Raw genomic sequence first — 20,079 nt, 5'->3', positions numbered from 1 at the left:
AGGAGGGGGACAATGAAGAAATAAGGCCCTCGCCAGAAATGGCTGGCAGAGCGGACTCTTCAGTCCCCAAGAATGTCTCCTGCTGGCAGAGGTCATCAGAGATGCCTGAAAGCCTGGTTTCCCTCAACCCTAGTCACAGTGATTTCTTTTTTTTTTTTTTTTTTTTTTTGAGACAGAGTCTCACTCTGTTGCCTAGGCTGGAGTGCAGTGGCATAATCTCAGCTCCCTGCAACCTCTACCTCCCAGGTTCAAGTGATTCTCCTGCATCAGCCTTCTGAGTAGCTAGGAATATAGGTGCCTGCCACCATGCCTAATTTTTGTATTTTTAGTAGAGATGGGGTTTTACCATATCGGCCAGGCTGGTCTCGAACTCCTGACCTCAAGTGATTTGCCTGCCTTACCCTCCCAAAGTGCTGGTATTACAGGCGTGCGCCACCACACCCGGCTAAGTCACAGTGATTTCTATTTCAACTGAAGGAATGGGACCAACTGACCCCCCACTTTCTCCCATGGCCTTTGGGAGCATTCTCGTGTGTGAAATTTACCTGAAAAACGAGGACAGGGTAATATGTGCGGTGGTGACACACATACACACTGAGCACATCACTGCGATCGCTGCTACCAAAGAGAATCCCCAAAGACCAAATCTATCTCATGGTAACAGAAGCCCCAGTGGCTGGCACTGCCTACCACACCCATAGAGCTCTCCAAGGGCAGCTGTTCCTCATACACTCCACTCTCTCCTCTGCTCAAAACCAACTCCTACATTCACCTGCAATCTACCACCTGAGCTCAGGGCACTCTTTTTTTTTTTTTTTTTTTTTTTTTGAGACGGAGTCTCGCTGTGTCGCCCAGGCTGGAGTGCAGTGGCACAATCTCGGCTCAATGCAAGCTCCGCCTCCCAAGTTCACGCCATTCTCCCGCCTCAGCCTCCGAGTAGCTGGGACTACAGGCACCCGCCACCACACCCGGCTAGTTTTTTGTATTTTTAGTAGAGACGGGGTTTCACCATGTTAGCCAGGATGGTCTTGATCTCCTGACCTCGTGATCTACCCGCCTCGGCCTCCCAAAGTGCTGGGATTACAGGCTTGAGCCACCGCCCCCAGCCTAGGGCACTCTTACATTCCTCAAGGACTCCCGCCCCTGCCTCCATCCCTAAGTCATCCCGTCTTCTCTCCCAAAGCTCTGGCTCAAATGTTTCCCCCGCCAACTTAATCCTAACAGTTCCCCTTCTCTCCTAAGCCTGAACCCCCGCAACCCCTAGATGCACTTGGGATTACTGTTCAATCCCAGTCCAAATCCCACGTCCCATCTCACGTTCCCTAGGTCAAGCCTTGGGTGTGTGTCAAGGGGAAAGTCTTAACGAATGAGAACCAGAAAATCTGCCCTTGTGACGCAGTCTCTATACCAAGTCTTGCTGGCACACAGAGATACTGATAAAAAAAACAAATACACAAAAATGAAAGAACTAGCAGCAGGGCACGTTTCAAGATTTATTGAGTGCATGAGAGGACAATGGTCCATAGCACAGAAAAAGTCAACAGGAACAAATTCTTGGTTTTCAGAAGTCACACCAGGAGCAGGCGGGAGGACACGGAGGATGGCCACTGGATGGCCTGGCCTAGATGGAAGAAAACCAGTCTTCCTGGGCCATGGCACTCTGTGGCACTGGCAGGGCAGAGCCAGCTGAAAGGTCTTCACCTCTGGATCCCAAGTCCCCAGAGCCACAGGGCTTTTCCTCTGCCCACCCTCCACCCACGCTGAGGGAAAAGTCGATTAGTGTTGTGCTGAGACAATAAGGGCAAGAAGGTTCAGCCATGCGTCATGGAGTGACATCACTCATCACTTTTGGTCTGTGATCAACCCTCAAACAATCTAAAAGAGAAGACAAATGAAGCCAGCGGCTTGGAATTTCTGCCTGGGAAACACAGGCCGACTTAAACTCTTGGCATTCACTTACCATGAGGAGACCCCTCCAGGGAAGCTGGGACCCCAGGTCATTGTCTCGAGAGGCTCAGTGCCTGCACCTCCTGGGGTTTCCTCCAACAGTCTCCAGACCAAGGCGGCATCCCTGGAGTGAGGAGGGGCCACAGAGCAGGAGGCTGCAAGTGCTTGGTCGCCAGTGTTCTGCCAAATTTCTTCAAGCTGATGTCAATGGGAATGCCCCCAGTTAATCAATCAGGTATGAGTTGCCAGTTTCTTTCATACCAAACTCATCTCAAAAAGGAATCTCAATGCTCCCAAAGATTACTCAAAATAAAACTTAGGAGTCTAGCAAAACTGTCCTAGGAGTCTTGACAGGCAACTGAGCAGATGTGCAACTGGCAGAGAGACAGCTGGAGAGACCTCTCAGGGCCCCTCCCATAGATGTCCCACCTCCCGTGCTGGGAGCCAAGGACCACCCCAGCAGCCATCCCTCCACGCTCTCATTACTTGCCTGCACATCTGTCTCACTCTTGCTCACCCTAGACTCAAAGACCTTCTCATGTTGCTACCCCTCCCTGGAATACCTTTCTATTGCCCATCGCATCCCACTCTTTGAAAGACCTGCCCAGGTCCACCACCTCCAAAAGGCTGCTTCTCTTTGAAAATCTTAAGGCAGTGACTGTATGCCACCCAACATCACACTTATTTGTTAAAAAAAATAATTCACACAGGCTTTTCTCACCATCTAGTACCCAAACCTTGACACTGAGAGAGACTGTTCTCTGATAACAGGAGGCTAAGCTGAAAAAAGCCACACTAAAGTGTCTCCCATCACTCACTCACACAGCATCCTGCAATGCTTCTGAGACCAGAAGGTGCTGGCAGGAGAGAAGGAGTGTGTGAAGGCGCCAGCATTTGAAAGGGACAGGTGTGAACCCTCCAAACACGGGAAACGGCTTTCAGCAATTCCTCTCCCTGCGTTATTGATGACCAGAGCACAGGCAGCCCGTGATCATTTTTGAATGCAGGTGTATACAAGGGCAGAGAGAGATGCAGGAGGAGAAACAGATGCCAGCAGCCTGTGGACTAAGTCCAGTCCAGGAAAACAATCCAGCCCAGCACAGGACCCCAAAAGTGGCTCTGCTTTCCTGAAAAAGCCCCATAGAACTTCCCTGCCAGGAGGAATCAAAGAGAAGTTACATGGGGCAAAAACAGTGGGAAAATACTGGTTGGTAATGATAGGAATCATGTGGTCTCAAGTACCACAAAAGTCACCTCTATCAGAACATTATTTTCCAAATGAAGAAAATTAGGTTCTGAATCAGTCCTTGACTGGGATAGTGGCAGAAGGGGATTTAAAGCCAGACGACCACAGTCTCTGAAGCCTAGGTCCACCCATTTTCCATTACAACATCCTGCTGCCCGGGGAGAAAGGGCAGAGACCTGTTATTACCAAAGTGGGACTCTGGAGGTTTCCCCCCAGCAGGAAGTCCTAAAGGCACATGAAGGGCCAGAGGTGATGTGGGTTGGCTGGGTGGACAGTGGATCTGGGGACCCACAGTGCCATTCTCATCTCACCTCTCAACTCCCCTACACCAACCCCAAAGCCCCTGGGAACATGTACAGGACTGTACTAGATACAAAGAACCAACATTCCAAAGAATGAACCAGAGATCTTACCTCAAGGACACTAAGGTCTAGCATGTTCCCGACATGACAACTCCCATGCCTCTGCACACAGTGGACTATCTGCAACAGATAAGATGCCATGAGTGAGCACCTAGCTTGTCCCTGCTCACAGCAGGGATGGCAAGCAACAGGAAAGGGCTTAGCACAGTAGTTACCAGACAGTAAACATTCCTAAGCAAACACACTATTTCCTCATAAAAGAGAAAATAGTTAACTCTACAGAGGAAGACAGTGGATGGTCTATGGCAGGGTGAGGGTGGCCAACACTGATCAATGTGTAGTTAATCAGCAGAAGATTGAAAGGAGATCAAAACCAGGTTTACAGGAGTGTGCCGCAGCTGAGGCAGTGACTCTGCTGGTCGTCAAGGGAATTTAAGCAACACACATAGCCTGGTTCCCAACAGCAGGGAGCAGGAAGTGAAAGCTCTAATCATGACATAACACCCACGGCAGCCCCCAATCCCCTGGATGCCCCAGGTGTGTGCAGCTTTGAGAAGCAGGAGTGTAGGAAAGTTCCCGGGACAGGAAGGTGAAGATGTGGACCCTCCAAACACGGCAACCTTTCCCACATTTCCTCTGCCTGCACTACCAATGATCAGGACATGGGCGGCCCGTGATCACTTACGAATGCAGGCGCAGGAAAGAGCAGAGGGCAATCCAGGAACAGAGGCCAAAATGAGCTGCCTGGAGATTGCCAAAGCGCCAAGCCCAAAGGACCTGAGCGCTATCCACTTAATGCAGTACAAAGATCTCATCTGCCCCCATCAAGAAAGTCACAGAAGACTAATTTTTGGTTAAAAAAAAAAAAGCTAAATTGTTTATTCATCCCACAAATATTAAGTATCTACGGGTTGCCAGACATCATGGGTTCAAAAGGAAGAAAAACGTGCAAGATCTCCCCCTTACAGAGTTTTCGCAGTTTCATTACATTACAGAAAGTCAAGCTCAAGAGAATGAAAGAACTTAGCCAGGCTCTCCTCTGCACCCGGCTTTGCCAGACAGTTCTCGGAATTCATGACCATGCCCTCCGCGGGGTCCCCCAGAAGGGAATCTGAAGGGTCCCCCAAGGTGCTCATGACCAGCACCACTTACCCAGGGACATCCTCACCGCGCGGACAGTGGGAGCCCCTCAGGGAGTGCAGATCAGGGTGCTGCAGGAAAAACGGGGGCTCTGGCTGGTGCGGAACCAGCAAAGTCATCCAAGGGAGAGCTGTCATCTGTCTCCAGGAGAGCCGCACAGCCCACGAGGCCTAGGCAGGGAAAAGCATAGGGAAGGGGCTTAGTACAAGGTTCTGGCAAAGGAGCCTGGAATTCGCCCCTCTGGGGCCCTGGGCGTCCTCTATTAAAACCTCAGCCAATTGGTCTGTAAAGTGGAAGTTTTACAGGTTATTGAGGAGAAAATGAGTTAACGGTTCCAAGGACGTGGCACAATGACTGACACTCTGTAGGCAACCGACAAGCAGCTTTGGGGGCTTCCAAAGTCAGGAGTCGGAGATCGGGGTCGGGGGAGTGAAAGTCGCGAGGTCTCTAGAGCCCCTCAGCCCGCGTGCAAGGCCCCGGGCTGCACGTTTCTCAAGGGGCACTAAGCCTCCCCGCATAGAGACTGTGCGGACCGGGGGTCTGACGTCTGCATGGGGTCGGCTCAGCCCAGCGAAGGCCGAGGGCGCGGCTCACCCGCCAGTCTCTTTCCCGAGGACACGCGAATCCTGAGGGGCCCACCCCGGCGGAGGGGACGCAGCACTGCACCAGGGGCTGGGCCTGACGTTCGGTCGGCTCTTCCCACTCCCCTCGGGGCCTCAGTTTCCCCTTTTGTCGGGAAGGAGGTACACAGCACCGGCCTTGGGAGGCCACTGGGGGTTCTTGGTAAGACCACGCCTCGGGCGCTGCCCCTCAGTGACTCATCCCGGGCGTCAGGATGGATGGCGGCGAGTACAGGGGTAACCTCGCGGAGGGGGGCGAAGAGCAGTCTGCAAACCGCAGCCACAAGATCCCCTCTCTGGTGCTCTGCGCCAGCGGAAATACGGTCGGGGGCGCGGCTGCAGCCTAGAGCGGCGCTTCCGCCGGGCCCCTACCTGCGCAGACGTGCCTGCAGCGCCCCCTGGCCGGACGGAGCTGCAATTCTGTCCCTCTACTAACGCCCTTTATCCAAGCGTTCATCTAAAGGAGCATCCCTTCCATGAGTTCACCCACCCATCCATTTACCCAGAAAATATTTGTGAAACGTCAGCTTCCATTTGAGGACACAGTGAGAAGACAGCCATCAGTCTATAAACCAGGAAGTGGGCCCTCACCACTTCCTGGTTTACCAAATCTACTGGTACCTTTGATCTTGGACTTTTAGCCTCCAGAACTGTGAGAAATAAATTTCTGTTGTTTATAAGCCACCCAGTTGATGACGGCACTTTGTTACGGCAGCCCAGTCGGGGGTCGGCTGGCAAATAGGTCAGCTTGGACCATGGCCAGCCTAGTGTCCACACACCCTCCTCTCCAAGCAAAAAAATAGAAAAAAATCCATTTCAAACATGCATCCCTTCTATCATTGGCAAGAGTGTGTCTGCAGTCTTGTTTTGTTTTTGACGTCAGCAGACAAAGGGTCAGTCATTGAGAACAGACTGTTCTTTAAATGCTGTAACAAAGGCTGTCACAACACACTTATTCAAGAACTCAACATGCTGCCCTGTTTGCTGGAATCCCTCACCACGTAAGCCAGTGTCACAGATGGGAAAGTCAACCTGGATAAGCAAAATGCCCACAAGGCTGTACGCAACAGCCAAACCCTCAGTGGAATTTCTTAATAACTGGCCATTTAGGACAAGTTAAGGAAAAGACTTGGGCTTTTAGATAGAATGTGTTGGCGATACAAACCTAACTTATGCTTCAAAAATAAAATACATTATTGGAAACTTACGTAATCAAGCGAGGGGAAGGGCAGAGGTCAAGCTGGGCCTCCAAAACAACGAACACCAGCACTGGAATTCCATCCCTGTCCTGCAACTCTGCCTCTCTCTCTGGGTGGACTTCTGACTTCACACTCGCTCTAGTTTTTTGCTTATAGTGAGGGACATATGCCACATTTACCCAGGGGAACATCTCCATCCTGCTTCCACTGAGGGTAGGCAGGACTGCCACATACAGTTGTGCAGGTCGTGTACTGCACTACTCCTGGGAGCACCATTCACATCATAGCCTATGGTTGAGAAGCAGAGATGCCAGGGATGCTTGGGCAAGCCGATGACACAGAAAACACTTGACTTAAAGGAGAGAAAGTGTTTTCCCTAGCGTGTTCTTCTCTGGTGCAGCAGAGTCACCCTGTGTCATACCATGTAATCCTTAAATAATAGTCTTTCTAATAAAGGCCGTTGAAAATATCTCTGAAGGGCAACACTTTGAGGGATTTTTTCTCCAAGCTACTTGAGATCAAGCAGAAGACTTTAATTAAACCTGTGACAGTGAAACCTGTGCAGGGTCATTAAAAAAAAAGGAAAGATTTGCAAGCAGTAGCGGGGCTTTCTGAGAAATGCTATTCTGAACTCCACAAACTTTTTTTTTGAGACAGAGTCGTGCTCTGTCACCCAGGCTGGAGTGCAGTGGTGCGATCTCAGCTCACTGCAACCTCTGCCTCCCAGGTTCAAGGGATTGCCTGCCTTAGCCTCCTGAGTAGCTGGAATTACATCTGGTGACTAATTTTTGTATTTTTAGTAGATTGCACCATATTGGCCAGGCTGGTCTTGAACTCCCAACCTCAGGTGATCCGCCTGTCTCAGCCTCCCAAGTGCTGGGATTACAGGTGTGAGCCACCATGCCCGGCCTGATTTTTACAACCTTTGACACTCAAGCTCTCAATTCTCAAAATTACCTTCTGGGCCAAGGATAGGCACTTCCACCCTTTCTGGAGCTCTTGGAGGAGTCACCCATCTCTAAGATCCCTCGTCTAATTTGTCTTGAGTGTGGGTTAGGACTTGTTGAGGCTGCACACCCCTCAGGGTGTCTGTGCTTTGCTTGTTCATGGGATGCTTGGCCGAGTCCCCACTCCTTCCTGAGGAAGCTCACCCGGCAGGCCCTATCCAGCATGGCAGGGTGTGTGGTAGGGGTGGGAAGGTGGGCTGCAACAGAGGTAAAGGAAGGAGGAGTAGGTGTCAGGGAGCCTGCAGGTGGTCACATCCAGCTGTCACCATTGATAGAGGCAACTGATTTCCACTCTCGTGTCCACCTCTCCCCAGTGGTGGGGTCAGAAGGCATTCACAGGGCAGAAGCACCACTCCTGCCCTTCAAGGGCACTGGGACCAAGACTTTCCAACTGAAGTCTGCCAACTTTTTTTTTTTTTTTTGAAACAGGGTCTTGCTCTGCCATCCAGCTTGCAGTGCAGTGGTGAAATTATGGCTCACTGCAGCCTCCACCTCCCAGGCTCAAGCGATCCTCCAGTCTCAGCCTCCTGAGTAGCTGGGACTATAGGAGCATGCCACCAGGCCCTGCTAATTAAAAAAAAAAATTGTAGAGATAGGGTCATACTATGTTGTCCAGGTTGGTCTCCAACTCCTGGTCTCAAATGATCCTCCTGCCTTGGTCTCATATTCAGTCCATAACATCCTCCAAGGGTTTTTGAGATGTTGCTCCACGACACCAACATACATTTCCTATTGATGTACTTTCATGCTGGGATTACAGACATGGGCCACCAGGCCTGGCCCTATGCTCATTTTCTGCTTTTGTTATTTCATTAATTTATTGGTTTTGTTTTTTGAGTCAAAGTCTTGCTCTGTCACCCAGGCTGGAGTGCAGTGGTGTGATCTCAGCTCACTGCAACCTCCGTCTCCTGGGTTCGAGTGATTTTTCCTGCTTCAGCCTCCCGATTAGCTGGGATTACAGGTGCCCGCCACCACACCCGGCTAATTTTTGTATTTTTAGTAGAGACGGGGTTTCACCATCTTGGCCAGGCTGGTCTCGAACTCCTAACCTCAAATGATTCACCTGCCTCGGCCTCCCAAAGTGCTGAGATTGTAGGCGTGAGCCACCATGCCTCGCCCTAATTTTATTTTATTTGAATCAGTTAAGTTGTCCTGTTTTCTTTCTTTCTTTCTTCCTTCTTTCCTTCCTTCCTTCCTTCCTTCCTTCCTTTTTTTTTTTTTTTTTAACAGAGTCTTGCTCTGTTGCCCAGGCTAGAGTTCAGTGTGGCACACTAACTGCAATCTCCACCTGCTGGGTTCAAGCAATTCTCCTGCCTCAGTCTCCCAAGTAGCTGGGATTACAGGCGCCCGCCACCATGCCCAGCTAATTTTTGTATTTTTAGTAGAGACGGGGTTCACCATCTTGGCCAGGCTGGTCTTGAACTCCTGACCTCAAGTGATCCACCTGCCTCGGCCTCCCAAAGTGCTGGGATTACAGGTGTGAGCCACCATGCCCAGCCTTTTTCATTTTTTTTTTTTTAAGCCCTCAGAGCCAAAAGCAGACTGAGACACAAGGAATTTTTCTTACATGTCAGAATTAAGTGAGCCCTCTCCTCTTGCCACAATGAACATTTCCCTTTCTTCTTTTGCATCAACATTTAAAGGTCATCTATTACAGGCCACACAATGAGATGGGGAGATACTGCCCCCTCTGGTTCCTAACTTATCCACATACCAGCACAGGTGTCCACTCCTCATCCCTTCCTCCTCTTCAGCTTCAGAGTCTTCCTTTTTCTCCCCCCCAACCCTTAAGAGCCTTCCCATTGCAACTTTAAAGGACTCCTATTTGAGTACTTCAAAAATCCACCAAGAGCCAGACACACTAGTGTGCACCTATAGTCCCAGCTACTGGGGAGGCTGAGGCAGAAGGATCCCTTGAGGCCAAAGAAGCATAGCAAGACCTCGTCTCCAAAAAAAGAAAAACCCACCAAGGTCCAAGCACGATGACTCACACTTGCAATCTTAGCACTTTGGGAGGTTGAGGTGGGAGAATCGTTTGATCCCAGGAGTTGGAGACCAGCGTGGACAACATAGTGAGACCTCATCTCTGCAAAAAAAAAAAATTGTTTTAATTAGCCAGGTATGGTGACATGTGCTTGTAGTCCCAGCTACTTCGGAGGCTGAGGCAGGAGGATCGCTTGAGCCCAGCAGGTTGAGGCTGCAGTGAGCTCTAATCATGCCATTGCATTCCAGCCTGGGCAACAGAGCAAGACCATGTCTCAAAACACAAACAGAAAACCACCAAAGCACACCACCTCCAAGAAGCCATCTTTCTTTGGAAATCCTGTCATAATCAGGATCTATACCCAATTTTTGTACAATTCTCCTGGTTGGTGAATGTTACCTCTTCTGTGCAGGGCTCATGCTCTGTGAGCCTCAGCCATCCCTTGAGTAGTTAACCTCGTCCTGGGGAACAAATAGTCCCGGATATACACAGCCTAATGTTTGCCAAGAAGTCAAGCTGAGAAAGGCCAAACAAAATGACAGCGCACAATGCCCCAGAGGCTTGAGAGTGTTCACAAAAGAGAAGTCGAATCCGAGAAAAGCACCAGCGTTTCCAAACACGGAGAATGCTTTGTGCAGTTCAACTGCCTGTACTATCGATGACCAAGGCATCAATAGGCAGCTGATGATCGCTTTCAAATGCAGACACAGAAAGAGAGCACAGCATGACACAGGGCGGGAGGCAGATGCCAATGGCCAGCATGGGAAAGAGCAGCCCGGTGAGCACGGAGCCCAGCAACGGCCACCCTGTTCTCCAAACCCGGGCAAATCTCCCTGCCAGGGAATGAAAGGGAACACGCTGCTGGTAAAAGAGAGGAAAAAAATCCTGGCTTTGGAAAAGATCAGGATTGTATTTATAAGAACAATGACAACAACAATAGTGGAAATTCCTTTCCGTCACAGCTTTGTTTCTGGGATGAGTAAACTGAGGTGAAGAGCAGGGCCCAGAGCTAGATCGTGGCAGAGGGGATTGGGACCCCAGTATCTCTGATGCTCCTTCATTTTTATTTTATTATTATTTTATATTTTATTTTTAAATTTAATTTACTTTTATTATTTTATTTTATTTATTTTACTTTTTGATACAAGGTCTCGCTGTATTTCCCGGGCTGGAGTGAAGTGGCACAGTCTCGGCCTGCTGTAACCTCCGCTTCCCAGGTTCAAACAATTCTTGTGCCTTAGCTTCCCGAGTAGCTGGGATTACAGGCGCCCACCGCTCTGCCTGGCTAATTTTTCTATTTTTAGTAGAGATGGGATTTTACCATGTTTGTCAGGCTAGTCACAAACTCCTGACCTCAAGTCTCAAGTGATCTGCCTGCCTTGGCCTCCCCCGTGCTGGGACTACAGGTGTGAGCCACCTGGCCCAGCCCATCTACCTGTTTTCTATCACAGCACTCTGCTGCCACGCTCCATAGATGCCCCCATAGCACCCCCAGAGAGTGCTCATCACCCAAACGGACTCCTGAAAGACACAGTAACAGAGGAGCAGTAAGAAGCCGAGGAGGAGAATGGACAGATACAACGAAATCTGCAGCACGGTGGTCACTCTTGGTGCAGAGATGGGTCTGGAGCTCCCGCAGGTCTTGCATGGTCAGTTGCTGACTTCCCACCTAGACTCCGGGCACCAACTCCTTGGAAGACGCTGTCCAGCTGGCCATGATTCCATCTCTTCGAAGGGGCTCCAGGCCCCGGGGATTTCTCAGCTACTATGAGGTCACAGACTTCCCGTGGTAGAACCTTGTCTTCTCAGCTACAATCCAATCCTTTGCAACCAGTAGGTTGAAAGCAGGACTCCTGATATGTCTGCTTAGACTTGCTAAGTGGAAGTGTCTCTCCCCTATCCCTAGAAAAATATCAGGCAAAGCCTTATAATTTTTCTGATCATTCTTAGGTAATAAAAAGTCTTGCAATCACTAAATATGGAAAACACAGTTTCCATTCAACAATTTTATTTTATTATTTTTTAATAATACACCAGTAGGGTCAGGTGTGGTGGCTCACGCCTGTAATCCCAGCACTTTGGGAGGCTCAGGCGGGTGGATTACAAGGCCAGGAGTTTGAGACCAGCCTGGCCGATATGGTGAAATCCCATCTCTACTAGAAACACAAAAAAATTAGCCAGGTGTGGTGGTGCACATCTGTAATCCCAGCTACTCAGGAGGCTGAGGCAGGAGAAGTGCTTGAACTCGGGAGGCGGAGGTTGCAGTGAGCCAAGATCGCACCGTTGCACTCCAGCCTGGGTGACAGAGCGAGACTCAGTCTCAAAAAACAAACAAACAAACAAATAAACAAAAAGTCTGGGCATGGTGGCTCAAGCCTGTAATCCCAGCACTTTGGGAGGCCGAGGTGGGTGGATCACGAGGTCAGGAGTTCGAGACCAGCCTGACCAACATGGTAAAACCCCATCTCTACTACAAATACAAAAATTAGCTAGGCACGGTGGCATGTGCCTGTAATCCCAGCTACTCGGGAGGCTGAGGCAGGAGAATCGCTTGAACCCAGGAAACGGAAGTTGCAGTGAGCTGAGATCACACCACTGCACTCAAGCCTGGGTGACAGAGCAAGACTCTGTCTCAAACAAACAAAAAAACCAGGATTAGTTACAGATCTGCTGAATCCATTCAACAAGTTTAAATGTTCAGTCTAATGCATTATTATGTTTTCAATGATCTTTCATAGGTAAGACATTTCTCCACCAGCTGGGGCGACGTACAGGATGGGCTGCTGTCTGCTGGGGTGGGGACATGGGCCTTCTCTCTTCATGTATCCAGATATGTTTCTCTTCAATAGGAATTTTCTGTCCATTTATCCACTCTCAATACTTTCAAACCAGGTGGAGTAAAGGGTAAGGAGAGGGGAGACGTCTTATCTGGTGCTTTTGCAAGAAGCCCGCACCATCTCCAAGCTAGGGAGATGTTTAATCCTGATTATTTCTCTCTTTTTCTTTTAAGTTATCTCCTTCCTCAGTTCTGCATCTGTCCAGCATCTTCTTTGGAAGGCAGCCACTATTTTATCACAGAACCTTCAAAAACTGCCAATACTCAAATCAATTTTTGCCTATCACAACAGCAATTTTATTGCATTTTTAATTTTCTTTCTTTCTATCTTTCTTTCTTTCTATCTTTCTTTCTTTCTTTCTATCTTTCTTTCTATCTTTCTTTCATTCTTTCTCTCTTTCTCTCTTTCTTTCTCTCTTTCTTTCTTTTTTTGGATGGAGTTTCACTCTTGTCACCTAGGCTAGAGTGCAAAGGTGTGATCTTGGCTCACTGCAACCTCTGCCTCCTGGGATCAAGTGATTCTCGTGCCTCAGCCTCATGAGTAGCTGGGATTACAGGCACCCACCACCATACCTGGCTAATTTTTGTGTTTTTAGTAGAGATGGGGTTTCACCATGTTGGCTAGGCTGGTCTCAAACTCCTGACCTTGTCATCCGCCTGCCCTGGCCTCCCAAAGTGCTTGGATTACAGGCATGAGCCACCACACCCGGCCTCATTTGTTTCTTGAGATGCAATTGTATATGGTTATTCCCTCTATCTTGGTGCCTCCTTTCTCCTTTCCTTGATGTGTCAGCTGAAACTTCCTTTTTTTTGTTTTTTTGAGATGGAGTCTCCCTCTGTCCCTCTGTCGCCCAGGCTGGAGTGCAGTGGCTCCATTTTGGCTCACTGCCAGCTCCGCCTCCCAGGTTCACACCGTTCTCCTGCCTCAGCCGCCTGAGTAACTGGGACTACAGGCGCCCACCACCACATCCGGCTAATTTAACATCCTGTTCCACTACTGTGGAACGAGCATCAACCACTCCTCTTAGGTGCCGATCCTGCTATAGGCACTGGGGCTGCAGGAATGAACCTGCCAAGGTGCCCTCCTTAGTGTTATGGGAATAAGGAGTGCAAAAGAAAATCTGGAACTACAGAAAATCTGCAGTTCTGCCTGTTTCCAGCTTTCCGAGGGCACCTTGGCCTTAATTGCTAGCTCCTAAGATTCAGCTCGGTGAGGCCTCAATCTGAATATGCAGGAGGCCAAGCCCTTTCAGGCTCATAGGTGGGGCGGCAGAGGCGGGCGTGGATTGTGGTTGCGCTCAGCCTCCTGTTTGCTGTGTCTCTTCCAGCTCCAAAGGGGTGATGAGAGCCAGATTGCCTTAGATCTGTGGTGGGGAGTAGAGCACTGGAAATGTGGCTACAGAGCACTGGAAATGTGGCCAGTCGGAATTGTAATGTGCCATAAATGTAAATCACACACCAGATTCCAAAGACCTCATACAAGAAAAAGAATAGTAAATAGCTCATAAGTCATTATAAAATATTGATTACAAGCTGACATGATAATATTTTGGTTATATTCAGTTAAATAAATTATTACAATTAATTTTACTTTTACATTTTATCTTTTTTTTTTTTTGAGATGGAGTTTCGCTCTTGTTGCCCAGGCTAGAGTGCAATGGGGAGATCTTGGCTTACCGTAACCTCCGCCTCCTGGGTTCAAGCGTTTCTCCTGCCTCAGCCTCCAGAGTAGCTGGGATTACAGGCACGCACCACCATGCCTGGTAATTTTGTATTTTTAATAGAGATGGGGTTTCTCCATGTTGGTTAGGCTGGTCTCGAACTCCTGACCTCAGGTGATCTGCCTGCCTCAGCCGCCCGAGTATCTGGGACTACAGGCGCATGCCACCAGGCCCGGCCAAGTTTTGTATTTTTAGTAGAGACAGGGTTTCACCATGTTGGTTAGGCTGGTCTCAAACTCCCGACCTCAGGTGATCCGCCTACCTCAGCCTCCCAAAGTGCTGCGATCACAGGTGTGAGCCACCGCGCCCGGCCCTGCATTACATTTATATTGGACAATGCTATCTTTCTCTTTCTTTTTCTTTTTTGAGACAGGGTCTCGTTCTGTCAACCTGTCTGGAGTGCAGTGGTGTGATCTTGGCTTACTGCAGCCTCAACTTCCCAGACTGAAGTGATTCTCCCACCTCAACCTCCTGAGTAGCTGGGACTACAGGACTGCTCCACCATGCCTGGCTGACAATGCTATCTTAGACTTTTCAAACACAGCACATTTCCTCTGCTTCATAAATAATCCCAGGGTCCTTAGAGTGACAGAAGCCCTCAGCTTTCTCAGAATACTACAATACAGCAACTACTAGGCCTGGGATATTTGTTCTGTGCTACGGTCTTGATATAAATCATTTCATTTAATTCTCACAGTAACGCTATGAGCAGGGAACTATGACTGCCTATTTTCCGTAACTGGAAACTAAGGCTGGGCGGAGAAGTTAGGTTACTTAGCCAAAGTCACATGGAGAGTAACAGCAAGAGTAGGAGGCAGAAGAGGACACCAGGGTTGTGTGGCCACAAGTGTGCACACCTGACCCCCCTGCCCAGTGTCCTCTCAGTCACAGCATCTGTATTAGTCCATCCTCACGCTGCTATAAAGAACTGCCTGAGACTGGGTAATTTATAAAGGAAAGAGGTTTAATTGACTCACAGTTCAGCATGGCTGTGGAGGCCTCAGGAAACTTACAATCATGGCAGAAGGGGAAGCAAACACGTCTTTCTTCACATGGTGGCAGCAAGGAGAAGTATAGAGCAAAAGCGGGGAAAGCCCCTTATAAAACCATCAGATCTCATGAGAACTCACTATCACAAGAACAGCAGCATGGGGGTAACCGCCCCCATGATTCAATTACCTCCCACGACAGGTGGAAATTATGGGAAGTACAGTTCTAGATGAGATTTAGGTGGGGTCACAGCCAAACCATAGCAGCATCCCACAGCCCCTCCCCATCACAGAGACTCCTAATGTTCTTACAGTCTTGGAATCCCATAGACCTCTCCCAGGTACAAAATATGGAGCAGATCTCACCTTAAGGACCCCCATTTCCCTCATGGTCGCGTAGGTCAGGCCTGGATTTTCTTGTCCTTCTGACCTATTGAGTACCAAGAATCTGACTGGAGCAGAGTGTGTGGGCTCCTCATCAGGCCCAAGGGTGGGCTGCTTGCACTCCAGAACATGGGCAGAGTCAGTAGCAGGGCTGTCTCAGGCCCAAGAGGCACACCCTGCCCAGGATGCAGACAGTGCCAGTGCTTATGAGAATTTGTGGGCCATTAAGTCCCCTCCCAAGATTGTCTCCAGTATGCTGCAGAGAACATGGGACATCTGTCTATAGTCTCCGTCACTGTGCAAATCTGATCAAGTTCCTCATATGCAAATCTTCAAGTTCAGAGACTCTTTCCACCCTCCATCCCGTGTACTTCGAGGCTGGAGTTTAGCAAAGCAGTTACCCGCTGTGCTCCCCTCTTGGCTCACCTTCTCACCCTCACATTCCAGTCTCTGGCCATGACTCAGTCATCTCGGCCTGACATAGTTCAGAAAAAAATGGATGGAGTAGGGGTAGAATGCATTCATTCAACGGTGCTAGCCACTGAACTGGGTACCGAGTACAGTGGTGAATCAAAGAGACGCCTTTGAACTCTTGCAGAAAGAAGTTCAAACTAAGCACAGTCCCCTCATCGTAGTAACAGCTCCTATCATGGAAAATTGGCCATTCCTACAGATTAATAAGAGTCAGTGACCAAGGAACATCTTCAGAACAAACAGAAAAGCAAAGCAAGAGGGAGAAGATTACATCAGGCTGTTTTCGAAATTTATCCCAAGTCCTCCAGAGTCTGGAGTTGAGCTCCGCTCCGCCAGAGGACGCTGCAGGGCTGCTCGCGTCGGTTCCTTGCGCTCTAGGCCGCAGTTCGCGCTCTCATCTGTATTTCCGCCGGCGCGAAACCAGTGTAGCTTGCTAGTCGTGTGGCCTCGGTCTTTCGCCGTCCCTCGCTATCGCACGCCATCACACAGCATCACACACCATCGCAAGCCACCGCACCCCATCGCTCGAAATCTGCAGACATCTTGATTTTTCCCGCGCTGTCTGTCGGGTCTCCGTCGCCACTCGACGCCAGGGCGCCAGGTGAGTCCACAGCAGGGCGCGTGGTCTGCGACACTCTCACCATCGGGGAAAACTGAGCCCCAGGGAAGGCGGCCAGAGAGGTCAGGCCCGGTCCCTGGTGCAGTGTCTCGTCCCCTTTGCTGGAGTGAGCCCCCTGGGATTCGCGTGTCCTCGGGAAAGACACTGGCGGATGAGCCGCGCCCTCGGCCGCCGCTGTGCTGAGCCGGCCACGTGCAGACGTCCTGTCCGCGCAGCTACTCTGCGGGTCTCGGCGACTTTAGGTGCCCGCCCCCGACTCCTGGCATTGGAAGTCCCCAAAGCCACTTGTCTTTTGCCTACAAAGTGTCAGTCATTGTGCCATGTCCTTGGGACCGTTAACTCGTTTTCCCCTCAGTACCTTTTAAAAGGTGTTAGAACCTTCATTTTACAGAGCAGTTAGCTGTGGTTTAAATGGAAGACGCTCCCAGCACCCCAGTGGGGCAGAGTGTGGACTTCTGTCCCCGGGCCTTGTCCTAAAGCCCCCTCCCCGTGCTCTTTCCCTGCCTAGGCCTTGTGGGCTGTGCTGCTCCTCGGAGGGCTTGGCACCAGCCAGCGCCCCCTCCTGCAGCACTCTGATCTGCACCCCCTGACGGGCGTCCACTGTCCGCGGGGTGAGAATGCCCTGGCTGAGTGCCGCTGCTTATGCGCACCGTGGGGAAGGACCCTTCTGTGGGACCCAGTAGAGGGGACGGTCAATGAGCTCAGCCAGTTCTGAGTTCTGAGAACTGTCTGGCAAAGCGGGTGCAGAGCAAAGCGTGATTTAGGAGACAGGGGCTGGCCTTGGGGGTCACATCCTGGCTAAGATCCTTCATTCTCCTGAGGGTGACTTTCTGTAAAGTAGGGAAACTGCAAAAGCTCTCCGAGGGCAGAGGCCTTGGCTGTTTTTCTTGATTTTAAACCCATAGTGCCTGTCCACGTGTAGATACTCAGAATTGGTGGGCTGAGTGTACAGCCGAGGCATTTTTACCAGAAGTCAATTTTCCTGTGGACTCTGGGTGGGGACAGATGGAATCTGCCTGTGAAGTGATGATGGCTGTCAGGGTCCTGGGTACCTTTCTCTTCCCTGGGGAGTGAGCACCCCTTTGGAGATGTGGCAGCTAACACGCGAACGTGGGCTCACCTGCCCTTTTTTGCACCTGTATTCGAAAGTGATCGTGGGCTGCCTGTGCCCTGGTCATTGATAGTGCAGGGAGAGAAATCGCTGAAAGCGCTTCCCCGTGTTTGGAGGGTCCACTCCTGTCCCTTCCAAACTCTGGAGCTTTCTCACACCTCCTCACCATCTGTCAAATGCCTCCTGGCGCTTGGTGTCTGATTATTGAGTGCTCCCTGTGCAAGGCTCAGTGCCGGTGTCTGTAAGGCGTTCACCAAGGTGTATGAGGGTGTGTCCCTGCCTTAGGATTGGTGGTGGAACCACAGCTACAGCTCTGCTAGTCACACCCTGTGGCAATTACTGGCTTGATTGTCTTTGCCTCTCTATTTTGACCTTGAGGGCAGTGTCTTGAGCTTTTGTTTAATATTTTATTGTATTTGTTTAGTGACAGGGTCTCACTCTGTTGTCCAGGCTGGGGTGCAGTGTGCAGTGGCGTGATCATAGCTTGAACTCCTGTACGCAAGTGATCCTCCCACCTCAGCCTCCCAAATAGCTGGGACAGACAGGGTCTCGCTATGTTTCCCAGGCTGGTCCTGAACTGGCTATAAGTGATTTTCCCTCTGTCTTCCAAAGTGCTGGAATTAACAGGTGCGAACCACTTCGCCTGTCTCAGTATCTGAGTCCTGTCTCTTGACTTACCTGGTGCTTGGCAGATGGTTGATTTTCAGCAGTTAAGGAACAAATGAAAAACAGGAGATGGGCTGAGCACGGTGGCTCACACCTGTAATCCCAACACTCTGGGAGGCCAAGGTGGATGGATCCCTTGAGGCCAGGAGTTCAAGACCAGCTTGGCCAACATAGTGAAACCCCATCTCTACTAAAAAATACAAAAACTAGTAGGTTGTGGTGGCACATGCCTATAATTCCAGCTACTCAGGAGGCTGAGGCACACCAGAATCGTTTGAACACAGGAGGTGGAGGTTGCAGTGAGCCAAGATCACGCCCCTGCACTCCAGCCTAGGCTACAGGGTGAGACTATGTCCCTAACAAAAAACAAAACATAGGAGCTGGAAAAAGACAATTGTGGCTGGCCGTGGTGGCTCACACCTGTAATCCTAGCATTTTGTGAGACTGAGGTGGGTGGATCGCTTGAGCCCAGGAGTTGAAGACCAGCCTGGGCAACATGGCAAAAACCTGTCTCTATAACACACACACATACACACACACACACACACACAGGCCAGGTGGCATGTGCCAGGAGGTGGAGGTTGCAGTGAGCCGAGATTGTGCTACTGCATTCCAGCCTGTGCTGCAGCCTGGACTGCATTCCAGCCTAAAGACTTAGAACTGTAAGGTGACAGGGCTTTGCATGTCACCTTGTTGCATGTCAGTGGAATACTTTTGAGCGAGGCAGCCTGTGTGGGGGTGGTCAGAGCTATTTCCCACTGGCCCGATGGTCATCCCATGGTGTTCCCCTTGACGGTCTTGTCCGTGGGCCACCAGGATGAATTTCCCCACAGGATTGTCATTGTGATGTCAAGGACCAAAGCCAGAGGTATAGGTAGGCATGGCTGATAGAAGAGTGAGATGTGTAATCAGCCCTGACCCACAGATGACAGATGGGCCATCCTGCCCGAAATAGCCCTTACTGTGTATGCCAGACTCCGCCACGCTGGTGTGCCACACCAGAACCTGTCTTAGGTTCAGAGTTCCCTTCAGTATACTGCTTCAGGATCACAAATTCAACAATATGTGCATAAGATGAGACTTAAGCTGTCCCTGATGTGTGGTTCTTCTCTAGACGAACTCTTTTCGTGTTGCTGAGACCGTGAACCACTGTTAACACCAGCCAACTTTTAGGAAACGTTTACCACCTGGTTCTGTGCCAGTCTTCTCCTTGTCCTTTCCAGAACAGGTTTGACCAGGTGATGTCTAGATAGCTCATCCAGGGCTTCTTGATTCTGGCAGAGGAGGTTGATTGGTGCAGAGGGGCCCATGAGAGGTGTCTCCGTCCTGCCAGGAAGCAGGTGGACCATGGTGTTCCACGAGGTCTGTCCTCTGGAGATCTGGGGCTTTGTGTCCCGCAAGAGTGGGTGCATGCAGGTTCCCTGGGCGTGACGTCTGGGAAGTAGACAGAAGTGAGGTGAGGGTGTCTTTGTGCTGGCCCCAGTTTTGCCCTCTTTGGGGCCATCATGAATGCATTGGGTTTCTCTTGTGCTTGCTTAGGTTTAGTGTCTTCAGGGATCCCTTATCATTGTTGTGTCTTGGAATATCTGACTCAAAAGCTGGAGGGCTTTGGCATCAAACCTACTTGTATCCTGGTCCTGAACGCCTTACCACCACTCCCTAGCTTTGGTTCTTTTTATGATCCTCAGTTTCCTCATCTGGAGAACAGGAGTACACCGAGGTGATTTTTCTTAGGATCACACAGTCCCTGTCTTCCACGTCCGAAGAACTCTGC

The 20,079-nt window shown here is 50.2% G+C and overlaps 1 protein-coding gene, 3 non-coding genes and 1 pseudogene across 7 annotated transcripts; 2 read left to right on the top strand and 3 right to left on the bottom strand.

The window, feature by feature from the left end:
* Positions 1-1,063: 1,063 nt before the first annotated feature.
* Positions 1,064-5,633, bottom strand: LOC108580614. 3 transcript variants are annotated; one of them, XM_017944819.3, is made up of 5 exons: positions 5,290-5,633; positions 4,708-4,865; positions 3,607-3,671; positions 1,961-2,145; positions 1,064-1,621 (listed from the first exon to the last, which is right to left on the bottom strand). In XM_017944819.3, the coding sequence occupies exons 2-5, from the start codon at positions 4,715-4,717 to the stop codon at positions 1,360-1,362; spliced, it is 522 nt and encodes a 173-aa protein (XP_017800308.2). In that variant the 5' UTR covers positions 4,718-4,865; positions 5,290-5,633; the 3' UTR covers positions 1,064-1,359. The 3 variants fall into 3 exon arrangements, 2 of the variants coding, with proteins under 2 accessions (XP_017800308.2, XP_031512613.1); XM_031656753.1 differs by lacking the exon at positions 5,290-5,633 and having other exon boundaries at positions 1,068-1,621; positions 3,607-3,675; positions 4,708-5,250; XR_004179072.1 differs by lacking the exon at positions 5,290-5,633 and having other exon boundaries at positions 1,479-1,875; positions 3,607-3,675; positions 4,708-5,247.
* Positions 2,823-2,956, bottom strand: LOC116270868. The gene has a single exon (XR_004179173.1). It is a non-coding gene; the product is annotated as a small nucleolar RNA SNORA71 (small nucleolar RNA).
* LOC116270870 lies at positions 4,119-4,250 on the bottom strand. The gene has a single exon (XR_004179175.1). It is a non-coding gene; the product is annotated as a small nucleolar RNA SNORA71 (small nucleolar RNA).
* On the top strand, positions 5,531-18,454 carry LOC116270677 (annotated as a pseudogene). The gene is made up of 3 exons (XR_004178826.1): positions 5,531-5,638; positions 16,339-16,510; positions 17,037-18,454. The product of XR_004178826.1 is annotated as an uncharacterized LOC116270677 (transcript).
* On the top strand, positions 17,663-17,796 carry LOC116270866. Its single transcript, XR_004179171.1, has one exon. It is a non-coding gene; the product is annotated as a small nucleolar RNA SNORA71 (small nucleolar RNA).
* Positions 18,455-20,079: the final 1,625 nt, after the last annotated feature.

The sequence above is a fragment of the Papio anubis genome, chromosome 16 (assembly GCF_008728515.1).
Source record: "Papio anubis isolate 15944 chromosome 16, Panubis1.0, whole genome shotgun sequence".
Classification (NCBI taxonomy): domain Eukaryota; kingdom Metazoa; phylum Chordata; class Mammalia; order Primates; family Cercopithecidae; genus Papio; species Papio anubis.
This window is presented reverse-complemented; position numbering and strand designations above follow the sequence as displayed.

Coding starts and splice junctions, on each gene's coding strand:
- LOC108580614 (XM_017944819.3), bottom strand. Junction 2,146..3,606: donor TAGACCTTAGTGTCCTTGAG/GTAAGATCTCTG, acceptor CATTGACATCAG/CTTGAAGAAATTTGGCAGAA. Junction 1,622..1,960: donor CCTGGAGGGGTCTCCTCATG/GTAAGTGAATGC, acceptor TCTTCCATCTAG/GCCAGGCCATCCAGTGGCCA.